Source organism: Tasmannia lanceolata, unplaced genomic scaffold (genome assembly GCF_043159265.1).
Source record: "Tasmannia lanceolata isolate RefF3 unplaced genomic scaffold, GAP_Taslan_0.1 ptg000002l, whole genome shotgun sequence".
NCBI lineage: Eukaryota > Viridiplantae > Streptophyta > Magnoliopsida > Canellales > Winteraceae > Tasmannia > Tasmannia lanceolata.
The window spans coordinates 2,189,778-2,207,033 of record NW_027518679.1 but is presented as its reverse complement, the minus strand read 5'-3'; the positions used below and the strand labels follow the sequence as shown (position 1 = coordinate 2,207,033).

The 17,256-nt window shown below is 46.9% G+C and overlaps 1 protein-coding gene across 3 annotated transcripts; it reads right to left on the bottom strand.

Moving 5' to 3' along the window:
- Positions 1-12,807: 12,807 nt before the first annotated feature.
- Positions 12,808-16,674, bottom strand: LOC143872432 (protein TIFY 6B-like). 3 transcript variants are annotated; one of them, XM_077376740.1, is made up of 7 exons: positions 16,494-16,674; positions 15,584-15,783; positions 14,908-15,197; positions 14,727-14,817; positions 14,351-14,624; positions 13,930-13,987; positions 12,808-13,173 (listed from the first exon to the last, which is right to left on the bottom strand). In XM_077376740.1, the coding sequence occupies exons 1-7, from the start codon at positions 16,576-16,578 to the stop codon at positions 13,020-13,022; spliced, it is 1,152 nt and encodes a 383-aa protein (XP_077232855.1). In that variant the 5' UTR covers positions 16,579-16,674; the 3' UTR covers positions 12,808-13,019. The 3 variants fall into 3 exon arrangements, with proteins under 3 accessions (XP_077232855.1, XP_077232864.1, XP_077232872.1); XM_077376749.1 differs by having other exon boundaries at positions 13,930-13,984; XM_077376757.1 differs by having other exon boundaries at positions 15,740-15,783.
- Positions 16,675-17,256: the final 582 nt, after the last annotated feature.

Genomic DNA, 17,256 nt, shown 5'->3' with positions numbered 1-17,256 from the left:
GATCATAACATAGTCAAAGAGTTTTGATTAACTTTGTAGGGCAAACAAGAAAGCAGCCAAGGCAAAAGAGAGTAACTCGGAGCCCAAGATGATGCTGTGGAGTTTTGAAACTGTGGTCCAATGAATTACAACAAAGGGCCCTCACGCGATCTAGAGATTTTATATTATATGTACATGTGAAATGCAATATTTTTCAGAAAGTACATTGGGGCACATTCATAGGATGAGCCTAACCCTCCACTTTGTTTCATAAACTTGGCTAATTGAGTACACCCTTACACACGAGCCAGGCTCAATTAATTAAGGGTTTTGGATTTTTTTCCCTCTCCGAATGGTGAGTCTTTTATTAAAGAAGACAGACAAACACAAATTTACCTGGCCGATGATGGCGTCTGAATCCGGGTCTGTGATCTCGCGGTCGGTAGAGGGCCTCTGCGGGGTCTGCAATCACAAACAAAGGGGGTCAGGGGGCTGGGGTGGGTCCCGGATGACCACTTCGACACCCAAGTCAGATCCTTCGACTAATCAATATAAAGGACAGGGAGAAGGGGAAGGGGTTTTGATCAGGGTTACCAGGGCCAACGCGTAGGCTCCTTTCTGGGTGTGTGAATGAGTGGGTCGGAGGGGACTAGCAGGGAGAGTAGGATTGCGTTCCTAGTCTCCTCTGTTGTTGCCTCGCCTCTTTTTCCGGTTGCTTTTTGCGGAGCTGAGAATGGGGGAAGTCCTTTCCAAAAACGTGGATCCTCTCTTCTTCCTTTCCCTCCCTTTTAAAGGGAGGTGCGCGGCCCTTTTCATCATTATGGAGAGAAAGCCTTCATTTGCACGATTGGGCCGTTCCCCTGCCTCGCCGGCGCGCGTGGCTTCGCCGGCCATTTCCTTCCATAATTTGTGATGATGAGGCCTGGACGGTGACACGTGTCATGATTGCATGGTCTTTACCGTTTTCCAACGTCTTTCTTCATGATGGCTAGGCTCTCCTTGTGCATGGACGACACGTGGCGATATCTGGGAGCGACGCCGTATTTGTGTCTCATCATAACTCCCCCTTACTCCTTTGGTCCATTGAATGGGCCAAGGGAGTAACGTTTTGTTCGAGCGACGTCATGATGAGGGCATTTACGAGGGCTTCGGGGTACGAGGAGGCGTGCCGTTTTATCCGGCGGCCGTCCCCGGAAAGCGGTAGTGTCGTTAGGTGGGTTGCCTTGTTTCGAGGCACCAGGATTCCTTTCTTGAGTTTAAAAAGGGGAATTACCCTGGCGCTTTGTTGTGGCTTTCCGTCCCCCCCATTTTTTTGTAGTAGGTGTCCTTTCATGCTTTCTTCAACAACATGTCCGGTTCTCCTTCGCGAGTTAGGGGCAAGGCCCGTCTCTTCCAGGAATCGTCGAGTGACCCCGACTTGTCTTCTGATCCGGAGGAGGATCTTGCGGCTCCTCGGAAGAAGGCTAGGAGGAGCCCGGGTTCTTCCTCCGGCTTCCCCCCCCTTCGCCTTTCCTCCTTGCCTAGGGAAGACAAATCCTCTCGATCCCGTGTCGCCAGGGAGTGGTCTTTTTTCTCCCGAGCCTATCACCAGGGAATGAAATTGCGTGGCCGTATTTTGAAGATGGGCAAGGAGATTGAGGACTTGAAGCAGGAGAGCGAGGCTTTACAGAAAAATGTTTACTTTCTCAATGAGCAGCTGTTTGAATACGAGGTGGACCCCCTGCTGGAGAGCTCCTGGGAAGAGGAGGGGAACCCTTCGGGAGAGGAGTCTTCCTCTGATTAGTCTCTGGCTTTTCCTGTTTTTCTGCGTGCCTTTCCCTTTTCCTGTCGGGGATTTTGGGGCCTGCGTGCCCTGCGCTTTGTTTCTTGTTTCCCTTTCTTTTTTGTAGGCCTGTGGGCCAGAAGGAAGTAGTTTATGAATAGCTCTTTTTTCGGTTTTTTATGACTTGTATCTTGTGTTTGCTTTCCCTTCGCATGTTTGCTTTCCCGCGCGACCCGAGCCCTTTTCGCTGTGCTTGATATTTTTTCGTCTGGTGGTATTGTACGTCGGGCCCTTATGACTTGCTCCGAGCCTCTTTTTTTTGCCGTACGCTGTATTTTCCGTCTTGCGGATTCGTATACCGGTCCCTTGTGGTGGGGTCCGAATCTTTTGCTATTGAACATGGCCTTTTCCATCTTGTGGATTTGTACGCCGGGCCCTTATGATGGGTCCCGAGCCCTTTGCCATCGTACGTGGTCTTTTCCATCTTGTGGATTTGTATGCCGGGCCCTTTGATGGGTCCTGAGCCCTTTGCCACCGTACGTGGTCTTTTCCATCTTGTGGATTTGTATGCCGGGCCCTTATGATGGGTCCCGAACCCTTTGCCATCGTACGTGGTCTTTTCCATCTTGTGGATTTGTATGCCGGGCCCTTATGATGGGTCCTGAGCCCTTTGCCATCGCACGTGGTGAGGGTTTAGGGATGGCTTGCTGGGGAAGTCACTTAGCGGTAGGGGTAGGGACGTCTTTTCCGTATGGCGCTTCGACTTTTGGCGGTTCCCTCGAATTCCCCAATCGGCGCCACGTGTGCGCGTCTCATCGGATTAGAAAGGAAATGAGATCAAACGACGCGTGTTGAAACCCTAGCCCTTTGTAAAGCCTTTTTGGGGATTTCATTCTTTGTCTTATTTCTTCGTCTTCCTCGGGTGAAACGGGTTTTCTTCCGCGGCAATTTTTCTACATATTGCTCTTCACCAACCTTCTTCCGGTGAGTTCTGTGTCTTTTATTTCATTCGACATTTGATAGTTTACGATGTTTGTCGCGACTGTTCCTCAGAGTCCCTCTTCTGAGTCGGTGGAAATAGTGGAGAGGGCTCCGTCAAGAAAAAGGAGGTGGTTGTTTGTAGAGGGAGGGGGCGGCGACTCTCGAGATGTACAGCAGCCTACAGAGTTGAAAGATAGCTCCGAGGCCTCTGGGTCATCGGTGGGGGCCGCTCCTTCGGAGTCTCCTGCTCGAGTTTCTTCTGCTCTTGAGGCGGAGATTAGGGACATTCGGTCTGGCGCCGTTATTCGTCCCGGTCAAGTGACGTGTTTCAGGAACACTTTGGGAGAAGGGGCGGCGGAGACGATTAGGAGGGAGTTTCACATTCCCGATGGTTACGGGGTTAGGGTTCCATCCTCTGCAGAGGGGGTGTGTGAAGGTACCGCGGGGGACGAGGTAGCTTTCTACATGGAGGCTTTTCGGGCGGGGGTTAGGTTCCCGCTCTTGGGTATTATAGTAGAGGCCCTTGAGTTTTACCGGGTGGCCCCCTCCCAACTGGCGCCTAATAGTTGGCGCACTCTCTTGGCCTTTGTGGCCAAGGCGGGTCTTCACAAGGTTCAGCCTACCCTTCCGCTGCTCCGGGCCTGTGTTGCCCTTAGCCCGTTGGTGAAGGGGGAGGACAGCTGGTTATATCTGACCCAGCGTCCGCAGGTGAAAATTGCGGCGAACTTGCCTTCTTCTATCAAAAGGTGGAAGGAGGAGTATGTGTTCATCACTCCTCCATCGGACGTTGGCTGGGACTTTCCTCGCTCTTGGAGGCGCTCCGTTGAGTGGCGAAGAAAGTCCCTCCCCGACGAGTCTGATTACAGCAAGTTTGACTTGGGGAAGCTTGCCTCTGGGGAGGCTATTGATGTTTCCGAGTTTAGATGGGAAAGGGGTCTGAAGAGGCTCGGTTTGCTGAGAGCTGTGGAGAGGAGGGCCCGCTGTATGGGCGAGGGAATGGGGGAGAGCTCCGCCAGTTATCTTGGTGAGCCCCTTCTTTTTTTTTCTTGAGTTGTTGTCTTCCTTTGTTCTGAGTGGTTATTGTTCTCCTGTTTTTGGTAGGAGGTATGTCTTCTTCTGGTGACGCTGGTAAGGGGAAGGGGATCGCGGCGGCGACGAAGGGTCTGGCGAGCCGCAAGAAGATCCCTTCTGATTTTATGGCCGCGGCCAGGTTGGGCCGGTCGCAAGCGAGGCTTCCGGCATCCGTTCCGTCGAGTCCCTCTGGTCGAACGGTCGAAGAAAAGGGGGCGGCTAGGTCTTCTTCTCCGGAGTCGGAGCCTTCCGCCAAGAGGGTTGTCCCTTTTGGCGCTCGACAGGGGGATGCTGGCCGTGCGGCGCATCCTCCTGCCTTCTCGGAGGACGTGCCAAGTCGGATGGAGGGGGTGGTTATGACCAAGCTTCTTCTGGAGCGGGTGGAGCTTCCGTCGCAGTGCTTCCAGGTGCGAGGAGAGTTGTTTAAACCTGACTGGAAGATTGGCGTTGAGGATAGCGTTCTCGCGAATCCCTGGGTTGGGGTGGAGCTAGAGGTGACAACCGCTCTTCCTGGCGACGAGGCTGAGTTGGAGGGCTTCGATCGTAGGGCCCTGGGGGCTCTGTATTTTCAATCAACATCTTGCGTAAGTACCGGGTGTCCGGTTTTTCTGATTGTACTTTTCTCTCTCTGTTGTTTCTGAGATCGTACGTTGGAAATTTTCTGATAGCTTGCGCTTGCTTTTGCAGTCCCAAAGCTATGCCAGGAGGATGGTGCAGTGCTTGCTCGAGGATGAGGCTGAGATCGGTGTTTTTGAGGAGCGAGTTCGGCAGCTAAGCGAGGACTTGGACAAAGCCCGGGCGGAGAAGGCGGCCTTTGATGATATTGTTGCTCGACTTCGGGCGGACCTCCGGACAACCATAGAAGGGAGAAGCCGTGCGGAGGACAAATTGGTGGTGGCTCGTCGAACGCATGCCAGGGAACTGGTGAAGGCGCGGGACGAGCAGCGCGACTCCGAGGAGTTTCTCAAGGCCGCGGCCGCGTTCAGTGTGGACATTGAGATTGATGCTTTTGCTGAATGCCGGCGGCGTGTTGAAGAGGTCGATCCTTCCTTCCCTCTCGACAAGCTGATGCATGAGGCTGAGGGAGGCGTTCCGGAGGGTCTTTTGCCGGTACCGGTGGAAGTACCGGAGTCGGCCGGGGAGGAGGTGGCTCCCTTGGTAGATCCTGTAATCGCCGAGACTTCTGAGGGGGCTCAGTAACGTTCGGATGCTCCCGGGAGTTTGTTCTTCTTTACTTTGGTCTTATTGACGTATTTGGTCTGTAATAACATTTGAACTTTTCTTTCCTTTATGTATGATGTGCCGTGAGCTTTTTGAGCTTTCGGTATTGCTCTTTCGGGCTATTTAAGTTGTGATCTTTGTTGGCGAGGGTACTCCTAGTGCACCCCGTAGGGCGTCTTTTTTTGCGGAAGGACTATCTTCCCCTCGAGTGATCAGTTCGGGGTTAATGGGTCCCGCCTGCCCTTAAAGGGGAGGTCTTTTTTTTATGAGGAGTGTTTTAGGGTATTCTCGGGGGGATCGGCCCCGATGCTACCTCTGTCTCACTCCCTGTATGTTTTTTCATGGGGGGCGTTTTAGGGTATCTTCGGGGGGTAGCCCCGATGGTACCTCTGTCTCACTCCCTGTCTTCTTTCGGGTCCCTTATTTATCATGGGCCGGAAAGTGGAGATGCGTATTGCTCAGGTAGAAACGCTATTCCATTGATTTGTTAAGGAGGAGAATACATCTTTGCTTCTAGAAAAAAGGAAACAAACAAAACACTCGTCATACTTTTAAAGGAAAGCACGGAACTTACCCTATCTTTTTACTGGTAAAACTCTCGGAGGTTGTCCATGCTCCAACTTCGAGGGACTGGGGTCCCGTCGAGGCGTTCTAGCTGGCCGTGGCAGACGCCGTGCAGAAAAAGGAGGACAAGCTAATTAGCTTGTCCACAGAGTCGTACAAGCTAGGGTTCATGGATTGCCTCGAGCAGGTGAAGGGATCCAACCCGAATGTCGTTCTCACAGGCCTTGTCCTTCCTGACCCGCCAGCGGGTTAGGGCAAGGACAGGCAGGATGCCGCGGCGGGGGGTCCTTTGCATTAGGGTGGCCATGGGGTGCCTTGAGCTGCTCATTTTTCCTTTTTGGCAGTTCACTGTATTCATTTTGTAATGGCCCTTGGAGGCCCTACCTTTTGTAATGGCCCGCGGAGGCCCTACTCTTTTATGAATAGAAGTTGCATATCGCCGTCCACTGTTTCCGCTCATGTCTGCCTTTGGCTAATTATTGATTAACTCAACCCTGTGGGCCGGTAATACTTGTAAAACAGTTCGTTTCCGAGCCAAACGGTACTTCGAGCAGGCATCAAAGTTTTTGTTGACCCCGGCCTTTGTAGAGACGAACCGGGGTGAACCAAGCAGTGAGTACCCACGTTCTAGTGAACTGGGTTTCCGAGTGGGTTTGATTTTTCTACCCGGGCCCTTTCCTGACCAGGAGTGCGCTCCCGGTCTTTGCGGAGACGGACTGGGGCGAACCAAGCAGCGAGTACCCAAGTTTTAGTGAACTGGGTTTCTAAGCAGGTTTGGTTTTTCTACCCGGGCCCGTTCCTGACCAGGAGTGCGCTCCAGGTCTTTGTGGAGACGAACCGGGGCGAACCAAGCAGCGAGTACCCAATTTTTAGCGAACTGGGTTTCTGAGACGGTTTGATTTTTCTGCGCGGGCCCGTTCCCGACCAGGAGTACGCTCCCGGTCTTTGTGGAGACGAGCTGGGGCGAACCAAGCAGCGAGTACCCAAGTTTTAGTGAATTGGGTTTCTGAGATGGTTTGGTTTTTCTGCGCGGGCCCGTTACCGACCAGGAGTGCGCTCCCGGTCTTTGTGGAGACTAGCCGGGGCGAACCAAGCAGCGAGTACCCAAGTTTTAGTGAACTAGGTTTCTGAAACGGTTTGATTTTTCTGCGCGGGCCCGTTACCGACCAAGAGTGCGCTCCTGGTCTTTGTGGAAACGAGTCAGGGCGAACCAAGTAGCGAGTACCCAAGTTTTAGTGAACTGGGTTTCTGAGACGGTTTGGTTTTTCTGCGCGGGCCCGTTACCGACCAGGAGTGCGCTCCCCGTCTTTGTGGAGACGAACCGGGGCGAACCCAAGCAGCGAGTACCCAATTTTTAGCGAACTGGGTTTCTGAGACGGTTTGGTTTTTCTGTACGGGCTCGTTACCGACCAGAAGTGCGCTCCCGGTCTTTGTGGAGACGAGCCGGGGCGAACCAAGCAGCGAGTACCCAAGTTTTAGTGAACTGGGTTTCTGAGATGGTTTGGTTTTTCTGCGCGGGCCCATTCCCGACCAGGAGTGCGCTCCCGGTCTTTGTGGAGGCGAGCCAGGCGAACCAAGCAGCGAGTACCTAAGTTTTAGTGAACTGAGTTTCTGAGACGGTTTGGTTTTTCTGCGCGGGCCCGTTAACGACCAGGAGTGTGCTCCCGGTCTTTGTGGAGGCGAGCCAGGCGAACCAAGCAGCGAGTACCCAAGTTTTAGTGAACTGAGTTTCTGAGACGGTTTAGTTTTTCTGCGCGGGCCCGTTAACGACCAGGAGTGTGCTCCCGGTCTTTGTGGAGGCAAACCAAGGCGAACCAAGTAGTGAGTACCCAAGTTTTAGTGAACTGAGTTTCTGAGACGGTTTGGTTTTTCTGCGCGGGCCTGTTCTTGACCAGGAGTGCGCTCCCGACCTTTGTGGAGACGAACCGGGGCGAACCAAGCCGCGGCATGATCTGAGGAACTCGGAACTTTGTAAAGAAGCAGTGGCCTTTTTTCATTATCCACACAAGCGTAACTACATTGGCATCCGCTTTTGTGTCGAGTGGCAGGCTATTGATAGTATTTTCTGAGGTCTTCGGCGGGTTCAGTCACCTGGGCTTCGTCTCTCAGATCAAGTAGCTCAATCGGCAACGATTCCGATGCATTTTTGCCTTTGAGTGCCACGGCATAGCACTCCCTGGACTGTGGTTGATCTCCTCTGACCTCACCCACGCCGTTTGGTGTTATAAACTTCATCTTCTGGTGATATGCTGAGGCTACGGAGCGGATGAGGTTCTGGCCGGGTCATCTCAAGATAGCGTTGTAGACCGAGGTGGCCCTCACTACCAAGAAGTTGACCATCGCGAAGGCTTGACAGGGCGGCTCCCCGACGAGGACTGGGAGTTCAATCTGCCCTTCTACTTTCACGATCTCTCCCGAGAAACCGAACAGGTCGAAATTTGCTGGCCTCAACCGGTCGTCTCCTATCATCATTTGCTTAAAAGCATGATAGTATAGGATATCGACTGAACTTCCATTGTCGACAAGGATTTTCTTCAGCTCCTAGGTTGCGACGAGCATGGTTATGACCAGTGCGTCGTCGTGAGGTAGTATCAAGTTGTCGAGATCTGCATCTGAAAAGGCAATTTTGTTCTCCGTCTTTATCTTTTTGCAGCACGTGTGCACGGCATTGACTCGGCGTGCGTAGGCTTTTCGAGCGGCGGATGACGTGCCCCCGGCTGCTGGCCCGCCCATAATTGTGTTGATGACCCCCTTGGGCTGGGATTGGCGCGCTTCTTGCTATGGACTGGATGGCGGGGGAGATTGATTCCGCGCATGGGGCTCTGGCCCTGGAGACTCTTCTCCCTGCGCTCTCTTCTGTGGCCGTCATCTTTGACATACTTTTTCAAGTATCCCCAACCAATCAGCAGCTCGATTTCTTCCTTGAGCTGCCAGCACTCGTCTGTGTCGTGCCCGTGGTCCCTGTGGAACCGATAATACGTCGACTTGTCTCTCTTATTTTCCTTGGAGATCATTCTGGTTGGCCACCTTACGAATTCTTCTCTTCTGATTGCGGCCAGTATGTGTCTTCGGGAGGTGTTGAGAGGGGTAAAGTTTTCTTCCCTCCTCTGGGGGGACCTCTCTCTTCTGGGGGCCTTATCATCCCTACACTGCCTGGTATGGTTCTTTTCTTCGGAGGTTCTCCTCCGGTTTGAGTCTAAGGCCGCTAGAGTCTCCTCCACGGATAGATATTCCTCGGCCCCTGCCATCAGATCCGCTAGTGAGTGCGGGTTCTGGCGAGCAACTGATCGGCGGAAATCGTTGGATTTGGCGCCTGCGAGGAGCGCATTCATGGCTGCTGATGGATCCAAATTCGGCACTTGGAGAGCCTCTCTGTTGAAGCGGCTGACGAATGTTTTCAGAGGTTCGTTATCTTCCTGCCACAAAGCTATCAGGGATGCTGTTGTTTTCCTTGGCCTCCGGCTGCTCATGAAATGGCGGACGAGATCTTCCCTAAAGTCTTCAAAGTTGCTGATGGAGTTTGGTTTGATCCTTGTGTACCAGTCCCGTGCCGCGCCCGTCAGTGTGGTCGGGAATGCTCTGCAGAGGAATCCGTCAGAGGCGCCATGGAGGAGCATCATAGTCCGGAACGTCTCCAGGTGGTCCACAGGGTCGGTGGTTTCGTCATATTGCGGAACCGTCGGCATTTTGAACCCTCTGGGTGCTGGCGCGTTTATAACATTATCGGTGAATGGAGGTTTACTTGAGTACGTCTTTACAGCGGGCCGGCCTTGATCCTTTGCCAGCTCTTCTATACGGTGGTCTATCTCTTCTATCCTCCGTAACATTGGGTCAGCCCTCCGGTCTGCTCGGCCCAACAACTTATTTTTCTCTACTGAGGGGCTCGCGGCAGAGCAGGAGTGACTTTCCGGACTCCTTCGATGATGGCGGGATTTTTCCTGCGGTGCTCGGTCTTCCTTGGCTTGGTGCTTTTGCGCGGAGCGAGATCGTGACCTCTGGCGGTAGCGAGGCTCTGTATGGGCCTGTCCGGTTCTGGAATGATGGACTCGCCTTGTGGAGTGGTGGGTCCGGTTTCCACTAGGGCACGCTGGCTCTCCCCTGTGGGCACTCGACCTTTCCTGTACAGGTCGTGGGGCCTCTGGGGGATGCTGGGGAGGCGCTTGGATCAGATGTTGGTATTGATCGACAAGAGCAGTCATCTGTTGGAAGAGGGCTTGCACTTGATCCGGAGTGGGAGTGGGATTGAGATGTTCTGAATGAGCTGGGCTCTGCTCTGCTGTAGCAGAGGGAGCCACCACGTGCGAGGCGATTCGCTCGCTCCGGGTCCTGCGAGGTACTACGGCTCGGGTAGTTCGGACGGTTGGTACCCGAGCACTCTTCCACCCTGCCATTTTGTATAGGGGATTCAAACAGCTTTTAGTTCGGCGTCCTACAGATGGCGCCAATCTGTTAGGCCTAAAATCGGTAACAGATACGGCAGTGACGTAAGAGCTGAGTTGGAGGACCCGAGGAGCCGAAGTGAAGGAGCTGAGTCCTGCACAAGAGCACACGAGGTCAGAAGACCAACCCGGAGTCGTTACTCCGGACAGGCCTTTCGACACTCAAGTCAGTACGAGCAAGAGTGCAGAGCAATTTTTTAAGAGTGGTAGTTTAGAAGTTATTACCCCTTGCTTTGAGTCTTGAGACGCCTTTTATAGAGGGAGGCCTGGGGTGGTTGGATTACCTACCCCAGGACAGGTGTCGGCCCTTTTGTGGGTTTAGGTTTACCGACTCTTAGGTAATTACCGGATTGCCCCTGGGCCGATGCTGGATTTGTGGTGGGCCTTTCTGGGGCCACGTGTCGACAGGTAATTAATTGTTGTTTTTCATACCCCATCAAATCCTACTTGGCATCCTCTTTCAAAGAAACACAGAACCCTCATAGTTCAAACAGGGGGCTTTATGAGACACACAAAAAACAAATCGGGGTTCCGGTATATCGCTTAAAATTCTTGTGGCTGATTGTTTTAGAACCTTATGTTGGGGCCGACAAGGAACGGATTGGCATCCTCCTTAAAAAAATGCAAAACCTCATATTCTCTGTATCATCGGAGATTCATATTCTTCTCCAAGAAAAAGATCTTTTTCCCGCCTGACCAAAAAGGTGACTTTTTGGATATTTATTCTTTTATCTCTCTGTAAGCGTGTTGTCTGATTGGTTGGATTTGAGGACTAGTCAGGCCTACATAAATCAGTTTCTTTTTATGGCTCTGTTCGTTGATCCTCTCCGTTAAGATTGCAATGTGCTGTCTTGTTGGGATCATTCTATGAAACAATTAAACAAATAAAAGTGGTGAACCACCGTATGTTTGGTCTCTCAAGTCATCTTTTATTACCACAAAATCATCTCATTCATCTCATATTCCCATTTATAGATCCCATAAAATATTTTTACATCTTTGGCCGATTGTTTGTTCACCAATGTGAGATTCAACTGTATTGTTTTCTCTTTCTTCTCCTAGAATTTATTGTTTAACTATTTAGAGGAATCTCAAAAATCTATTTTCTCTTTTCAAAATTTTACTACTCATTTTCAATGGGGCATAGCTGATTCCTAATCTTCTTTATTCTTTCTTTTTTTTTAAGAAAAAGTTCTAAATCATACTTTTTTAATGTCCCCCCCCCCCCCCTGCATCGCAGAAAGAAAAAAATTCTAAACCATACTTTTTTATGTCGCCCCATGCATCGCACGGTTGTCCCGCTAGTACTAAATATCGGGCAAAATTTCAGTAATTGAGTTTGAAATTTCAGGAAACATTATATAATTTTAAAAATCGAGAAAATTTCCGGAAAACATTATATAATTAAAAAAATCATGATTTTGTGGTTGAAATTTCAAAATTTCAGACGAAGTTTCTAAATAAAAAAAAAAGAGTACCGTACTGTTTCGGGTATTCCCGATTTCCGTTTCGGTGCTCACCGAAATTTGGGTTCAATATTTCAGATTTCGGTCTAAATTTAAAACCACGCCATCAACTAGAAGGGATGTGAAGCCCACCCACCTCCTTCACCTCAACCAAAAGTGTGACATGCAATTTCATTTTCACCCTCTTCTTCTCCCTTTGCATCCTCCAATTTTTTAGTTTCCTTTCATCAAGTATATACGACGTAGGAATATAAAAAATACAGTAGGAATATAAAATACAATTGAGGTCCACTTACCACTATTATTTTAACCTATGCGATGTCCATACATTTTCAACTTAACTACTTTTTGCCGGCCGACAAAAGTAATGTAATCTTTGAAAAAAAAGATACGAACAAATAGTCGGTGTGACTTTTGAGACCATAAACAGTGCAACTAATGCGACCGTGGTCCATAAGAAAGTGACCCGTCAATTTGGATGGTCAAGATCAACTCGTATCCGTACCAAGTATAGCGCTAAAATAGTTCAAGATCTTTTTCTTCTTCTTTTTTTCAAACGAGACCCATGTGACATTGGCATGACCTAACACTTTTATGATGGACTCCACCACCTACTTGAAACCATGGTTTTAAATTTCGACCGAAATCCGAAATTTCGGTGGAGACCGACACCGGAACGGCTGAAATCCAAAAAGTACCAAATTTCGGTCGAAATTTTGGTAATTTCGGCAAAATTTCAAGACATATAATTTTTATTGCTTTACAAAATTTCGCCAAAATTACCGAAATTTCGGCCCTAAAAACCGACATTTCGCGCCTCTTTACCGAATTTCGACCGAAATTTCAGATTTAGGCTGAAATTTCGGTTTCGGCTAGGTCCGAAATATGTGCCGAAACAGAAATTTCAAACCATGCTTGAAAGTCATGGTTTTAAATTTCGGTTTCAGTCTTGGCCGACACAAAATTTATGCCGAAATCCAGTAATAGAAAAAAAGTTATATTTTATTATATCCAAATTTTTTGTCGAAATTACCAAAATTTTGGCTGAAATTATTGATATTCCAGCCGAAATTTGGTAAACCCGAAATTGAGACCAAAATTCTCCAAAATTGAGACTGAAACTTCCGAAATTTCGGTTTCGGTATTAACCGAAATATAGGCAGAAATTTAAAAGCATGCTGGACAGTAAATAGGACAAATATTTATAACCGTTCTATAAAATGAAGGGCTAGGATCATGTTGACATCAAATGCGTGCTATCAGATCATGTGGGTATCTAAAAGCAGAAAGTATTCCTGTGATAATAATTACAAAATATTAAATATATAAACAAGAGAAAAGAGAATATTGTGGAATATATGCTTAACCTAGTATTGTTTCTACAAAGACAAGTCCGATGAAAAATAAAAAGCCTTCATCTTCATATCACATATAGAGAAAGCCAGCCTAATTAAGTACTTAAAAGACTTTTAAATTGAAAATGTGAGAAGGAAAAAAATTAATATTTAAAAACAATCCTAAAATCGTGTTACATCTCTAACTATGAGGACCAAGGCACCATGACTCATCAGTGGTGACCGGAAGAGCACTTGAGGTTACCGGGAGCTTACCGGGAAAACCAGTTGCATCTGATCCTGAAGGATTTTCTGGTAGCTTCTTGGAAGAGGCGTAAGGTGCAGTATTCATCACCCTGCAAGAAAATAAATGATCGTAAACAACACTTACCAATGGAAAAAACATTAAGGGCACGTTTGGTTACCATGAATTGTTTTTCCAATGATAAATCGGTGTCTCCATGTAGAGATGAGGGTGAATAGGCTGAGTGTCTTGGCAAAATGGCTTAAATTTCCTAACCGAAAAAACTATACTCAAAACTATCCCCACCCTCATCCCGTTTATCAGGAAAAACAATTCATGGTCGCCAAACGTGCCTAAACGGAAAAAAAAATTTCACAATTTAGAGAGAAATAATATGATTATAGTTAATTTAGTGGGATATCATCACAAATTGAAGGTCTCTAAATAAAAATTGTATAGGGTTGGTTCATGTTATCTTTTTTTATCTTTTGTATGTAAGAAAAGTAGGAAGTTTCAGAAATTATTTTCCTTTCCTAACTTTTCCAATAAATTCCTGCAATCCAAACCGTGCCTAAAGTCCCACACTTCCCAGTTTGGATTGCAGGAATCTTCCAGAAAAGATTGGAAAGGAAAAATATTTCTAAAATTTTCTACTTTCTTTACACAAGACAAAATATAACTTGAACCATACCCTATTCAATTTTTAGAGTGACCTTGGATCTATGATAATACCCCTCTAATTTAACCATAATCATATTATTTTCCTCTAAATCATCACAGAAGAAATTTTCCATCAGAAATGTTTTTCTAGGAATCCGAACAGGGCCTTATTAATGCAAGGGTTTAGAAGACTAGTTCGACAAATTACCTCTCCTTGCGCCTCTCCAGGAACCTAGCCAAGGATGCTTTGCGAGCTAGAGGCACTGCTACAGATAAAATTTGCCAATAATTTATACTGTAACTAAAAATGTCATTAACAGATTAGAAAAGACTAGACTGAAGCTTTGGGATTATGAGAATTGATTTGAGTCCAAAACTGATTATTGGAACTCAATTTCTAGTCCAATATAATCAGTTTTGGTTTCGAAATCAATTCCCAAAATCCTTGGCCCTGTTTATTTAAGATTATGCCAACTGATTGACAGTCCAAAACCAATTATTGACTCAAACTTACCTTTAATTTTGAGTCCAATAATTGGTTTTGGACTCACAATTGGTTCTCAAAATCTAAAACAAACAAACAAACTGGGCCTCACTTCTCAAATCTAGAAATTCAAAAGCAGCAATACCTGCAGGAATCAGAGAGGCAGTAGCAGAAGCTACAGAAGTGACTACTTTTGGTGCCTCCGCTTTCATGGACAATGAGTCCTCAGGGACGGACGAAGAAGTAACAGATATCGGGCTCGAAAGAGCCGAGCAAGGTGATGTCATGTGGGTCGGGTTCCCATTAACAGCATCACTCATCACTGGTTTTGGAGCTGATGCTTGAATTTGGGCTTTCAGGTTCGCAGGATTCACAGTCATGGAAGACCCATTTCCAGCCAAGAACATAATTGCCTGTGCCTGAATTTAAAATGCACCCACAAGGACAAGAGAAGAAACAAAAATCTTAGCACATAGATTATACTAGCAAAGCTTAATTACTGAAATTTCGGTGGAAATTACCTTCTCGGGCGAGATATCATCATAAACATTAACCATGCCTCCATAAAATATGGTCAGTTGCGCCGGTGCAGCCAAGGACTTGGTAGTGTTACTACAAATGGGATGTATCTTTCAATATACCGTTCATTAGAAAAGTTAGAAGAAAAGATACACAAAACCAGAATTCGGGTTATTTTGTTACCATGGACTTGGGGCATAAGTGCCACCCATGATTGGTACAATGGAATGTGGCATTGTCACTGGAATTCCTCCAAGGGGCTGTTGCTTTATAGGGGTAGTTGTGGAGCCGTTTAGATAACCATGGATCTTGAAAAGGGGATTGCTCATGGCAACTGAAAGTGAAGGGTTGGAAACTGGAAAGCCTCTCATTTCATGAGCGTGTTGGGCCGAAATGCCATGGGCATCAATGGATTGAGCAGGATACGCGGGCATCACGAATTGGGCGCCTTGCCTTTCAGGAATTAAGCATTTCTAGAAATCAAATGAGAAAAGAGTTAATTAAATGATGTTTAATGAATCTCGACTCTAGGGTTGTACCAAAATCTATATATTTTTGTATTTATCAGGGCCGTTTTGGATACGCGAATTTTAGAATCTTAGATTTAGTCAAAAATCCTGGACGGGAGACGAAAGAATGAGACCATTGTCGTTCTGATTTTTCACCCTTCTTTCTGTCGAGCGAGAGAGTAGGAGATCGTCCGGTGTTTCCAGGTTTTAGAAATCGGAGAGATTTCTTAAACCAGGATTTCTTACTTAAAATCTAGGATAATGGATTGTAAAATCAGGAATCTCAAACTAAAACCTGGATTCTAAAATCAACATATCCAAACAGCCCAAAAATGTGTGGTGGTGCAAACCTGGGTTAGCCCTCCATACGAAGGTCTATTATCAGCGTCGAAAGCATCCAGCATCGACATAGGCTGAAACCCAGATGAAGTGTGTGGATCGAAAATCATCCTTCTTGGCCTTTCTTGTGTGGATTTGAAAGGTATAAATTGAGGCAGAGCTGATACCTTGTTTATGTAAGGCCACTGCACCGGAGAACTGCCCATAAATTCTGCGAGCCAGAAGGACGAATAATGTTTAAATCAAAATGTAAACAGACGGCTTAGATGAAGCAAAAAAGCATGGGCCCACAACAAACAAGACTATCAACGCTTTTTTCTCCCTAGAACAAACGGAACTCAAAAACATACAAAATTTTGGTTTTGAGTATTTTTTTGAGTTCCGGAAACCGACATGATTTACTCCACGTGCCTAAAAAAGCTCAATCCCACCTGAGCGCATGTTAGCAAACCTCCACCACAGAACCTCGTAGGAATGGTTTCACTGCTTGAGGGTAAATTCACGCCCTTTATCCGTCAGAGGGGGGGGGGGGGGGGGCAATATCATTCCCCCACTAGAATTAGAAAGATAATAGTAACGAATCTCTCGTGTAATTCATGCGCACGTTAGCGAAACCAAAGGAGAAGAAAATAAAAAACCTCTGATTCCTCTACAATCCACCAAATATGAGAAAAGAAATAATCAAATTTCACAGCTCACTTTATAAAGAAACGTTTCTAGGTTCGAAACTTCTAACAATGAAAAATACATCATAATTCAGACCAGATTTAAGAAGAAAAAAAATCAAATAAGAAGTCCAAATCTTAGATCTAGAAGAAACTGATATCAAATTTTAAAATATTAAAATAAAAACATGAAAAAAAATAAAAGATCCGAGCATGATAAAAATTACAAAGAAAATGAGAAACAGAAAAATCATACCACTATCCTTTTCTTCATCCTTGAATTCCTCTTTCACAATAACCAAACAATCCTTTGAATTCAAACCAAGAAAATCTCTCTCCATTACTTGGAAAGAAAAATCAATGAAAATCAATCTCGGATTTCTCTCTCTCTCTCTCTCTCTGCAACAAACCTCAAACCTCGGAGAAGAAAACAATATCCTAACGCTTCATATTATACCTCTTTTCCGCTTCACCAAACGCTCGATCTCAACCGTTCGATTATGAAATTCCCATCTGACGGTTACCGATCCATCTGGTAAGCTAACCGGTTGATCCGGTCGCTAACCACGTGCGCGGAGTTTAACATTCCGCATTCTAATGAGAGGAAATGCCACGTGGCATGTATGAGATAGACGAGTGATATGAATAACTCGGCGATTGTTTAGGCACGATTTGATTTTCCTCGGTACAGCAATGAGAAGAAAATGCTAAATTGAATCACTGATCACTACATACCTTAAATTCTATCTTAATGTGATCTGTAATAATAGCCTACATGACTGGACCAAAAATACGGTTGGGCCCATCCAAACCATTCATTTGTTGGGCCCTTACACAAGGTTTTTAATTTCGGTTTCGGTACCTAGTTCGGACCCCACCAAAACCCGAAATTTCGGGCCGAAATTTGGTAAAAATAAAAAAGGAATATTTAATTCATTTCGAAATTTCGGCCAAAATTTGGTAACATTTCTTTTTTTTAAAAAAAAATTACATTTTCTTTCGAACTGAAATTCCCGAAA

Excerpts from the sequence above, each read along its gene's own strand:
- LOC143872432 (XM_077376740.1), bottom strand. The coding sequence starts at position 16,578 with ATGGAGAGAGATTTTCTTGGTTTGAATTCAAAGGATTGTTTGGTTATT. Across the intron at positions 15,198-15,583 it reads CGTATGGAGGGCTAACCCAG|AAATGCTTAATTCCTGAAAG; the intron begins GTTTGCACCACC and ends TTTGATTTCTAG. Across the intron at positions 13,988-14,350 it reads TGCCTCTCTGATTCCTGCAG|CAGTGCCTCTAGCTCGCAAA; the intron begins GTATTGCTGCTT and ends TTTTATCTGTAG.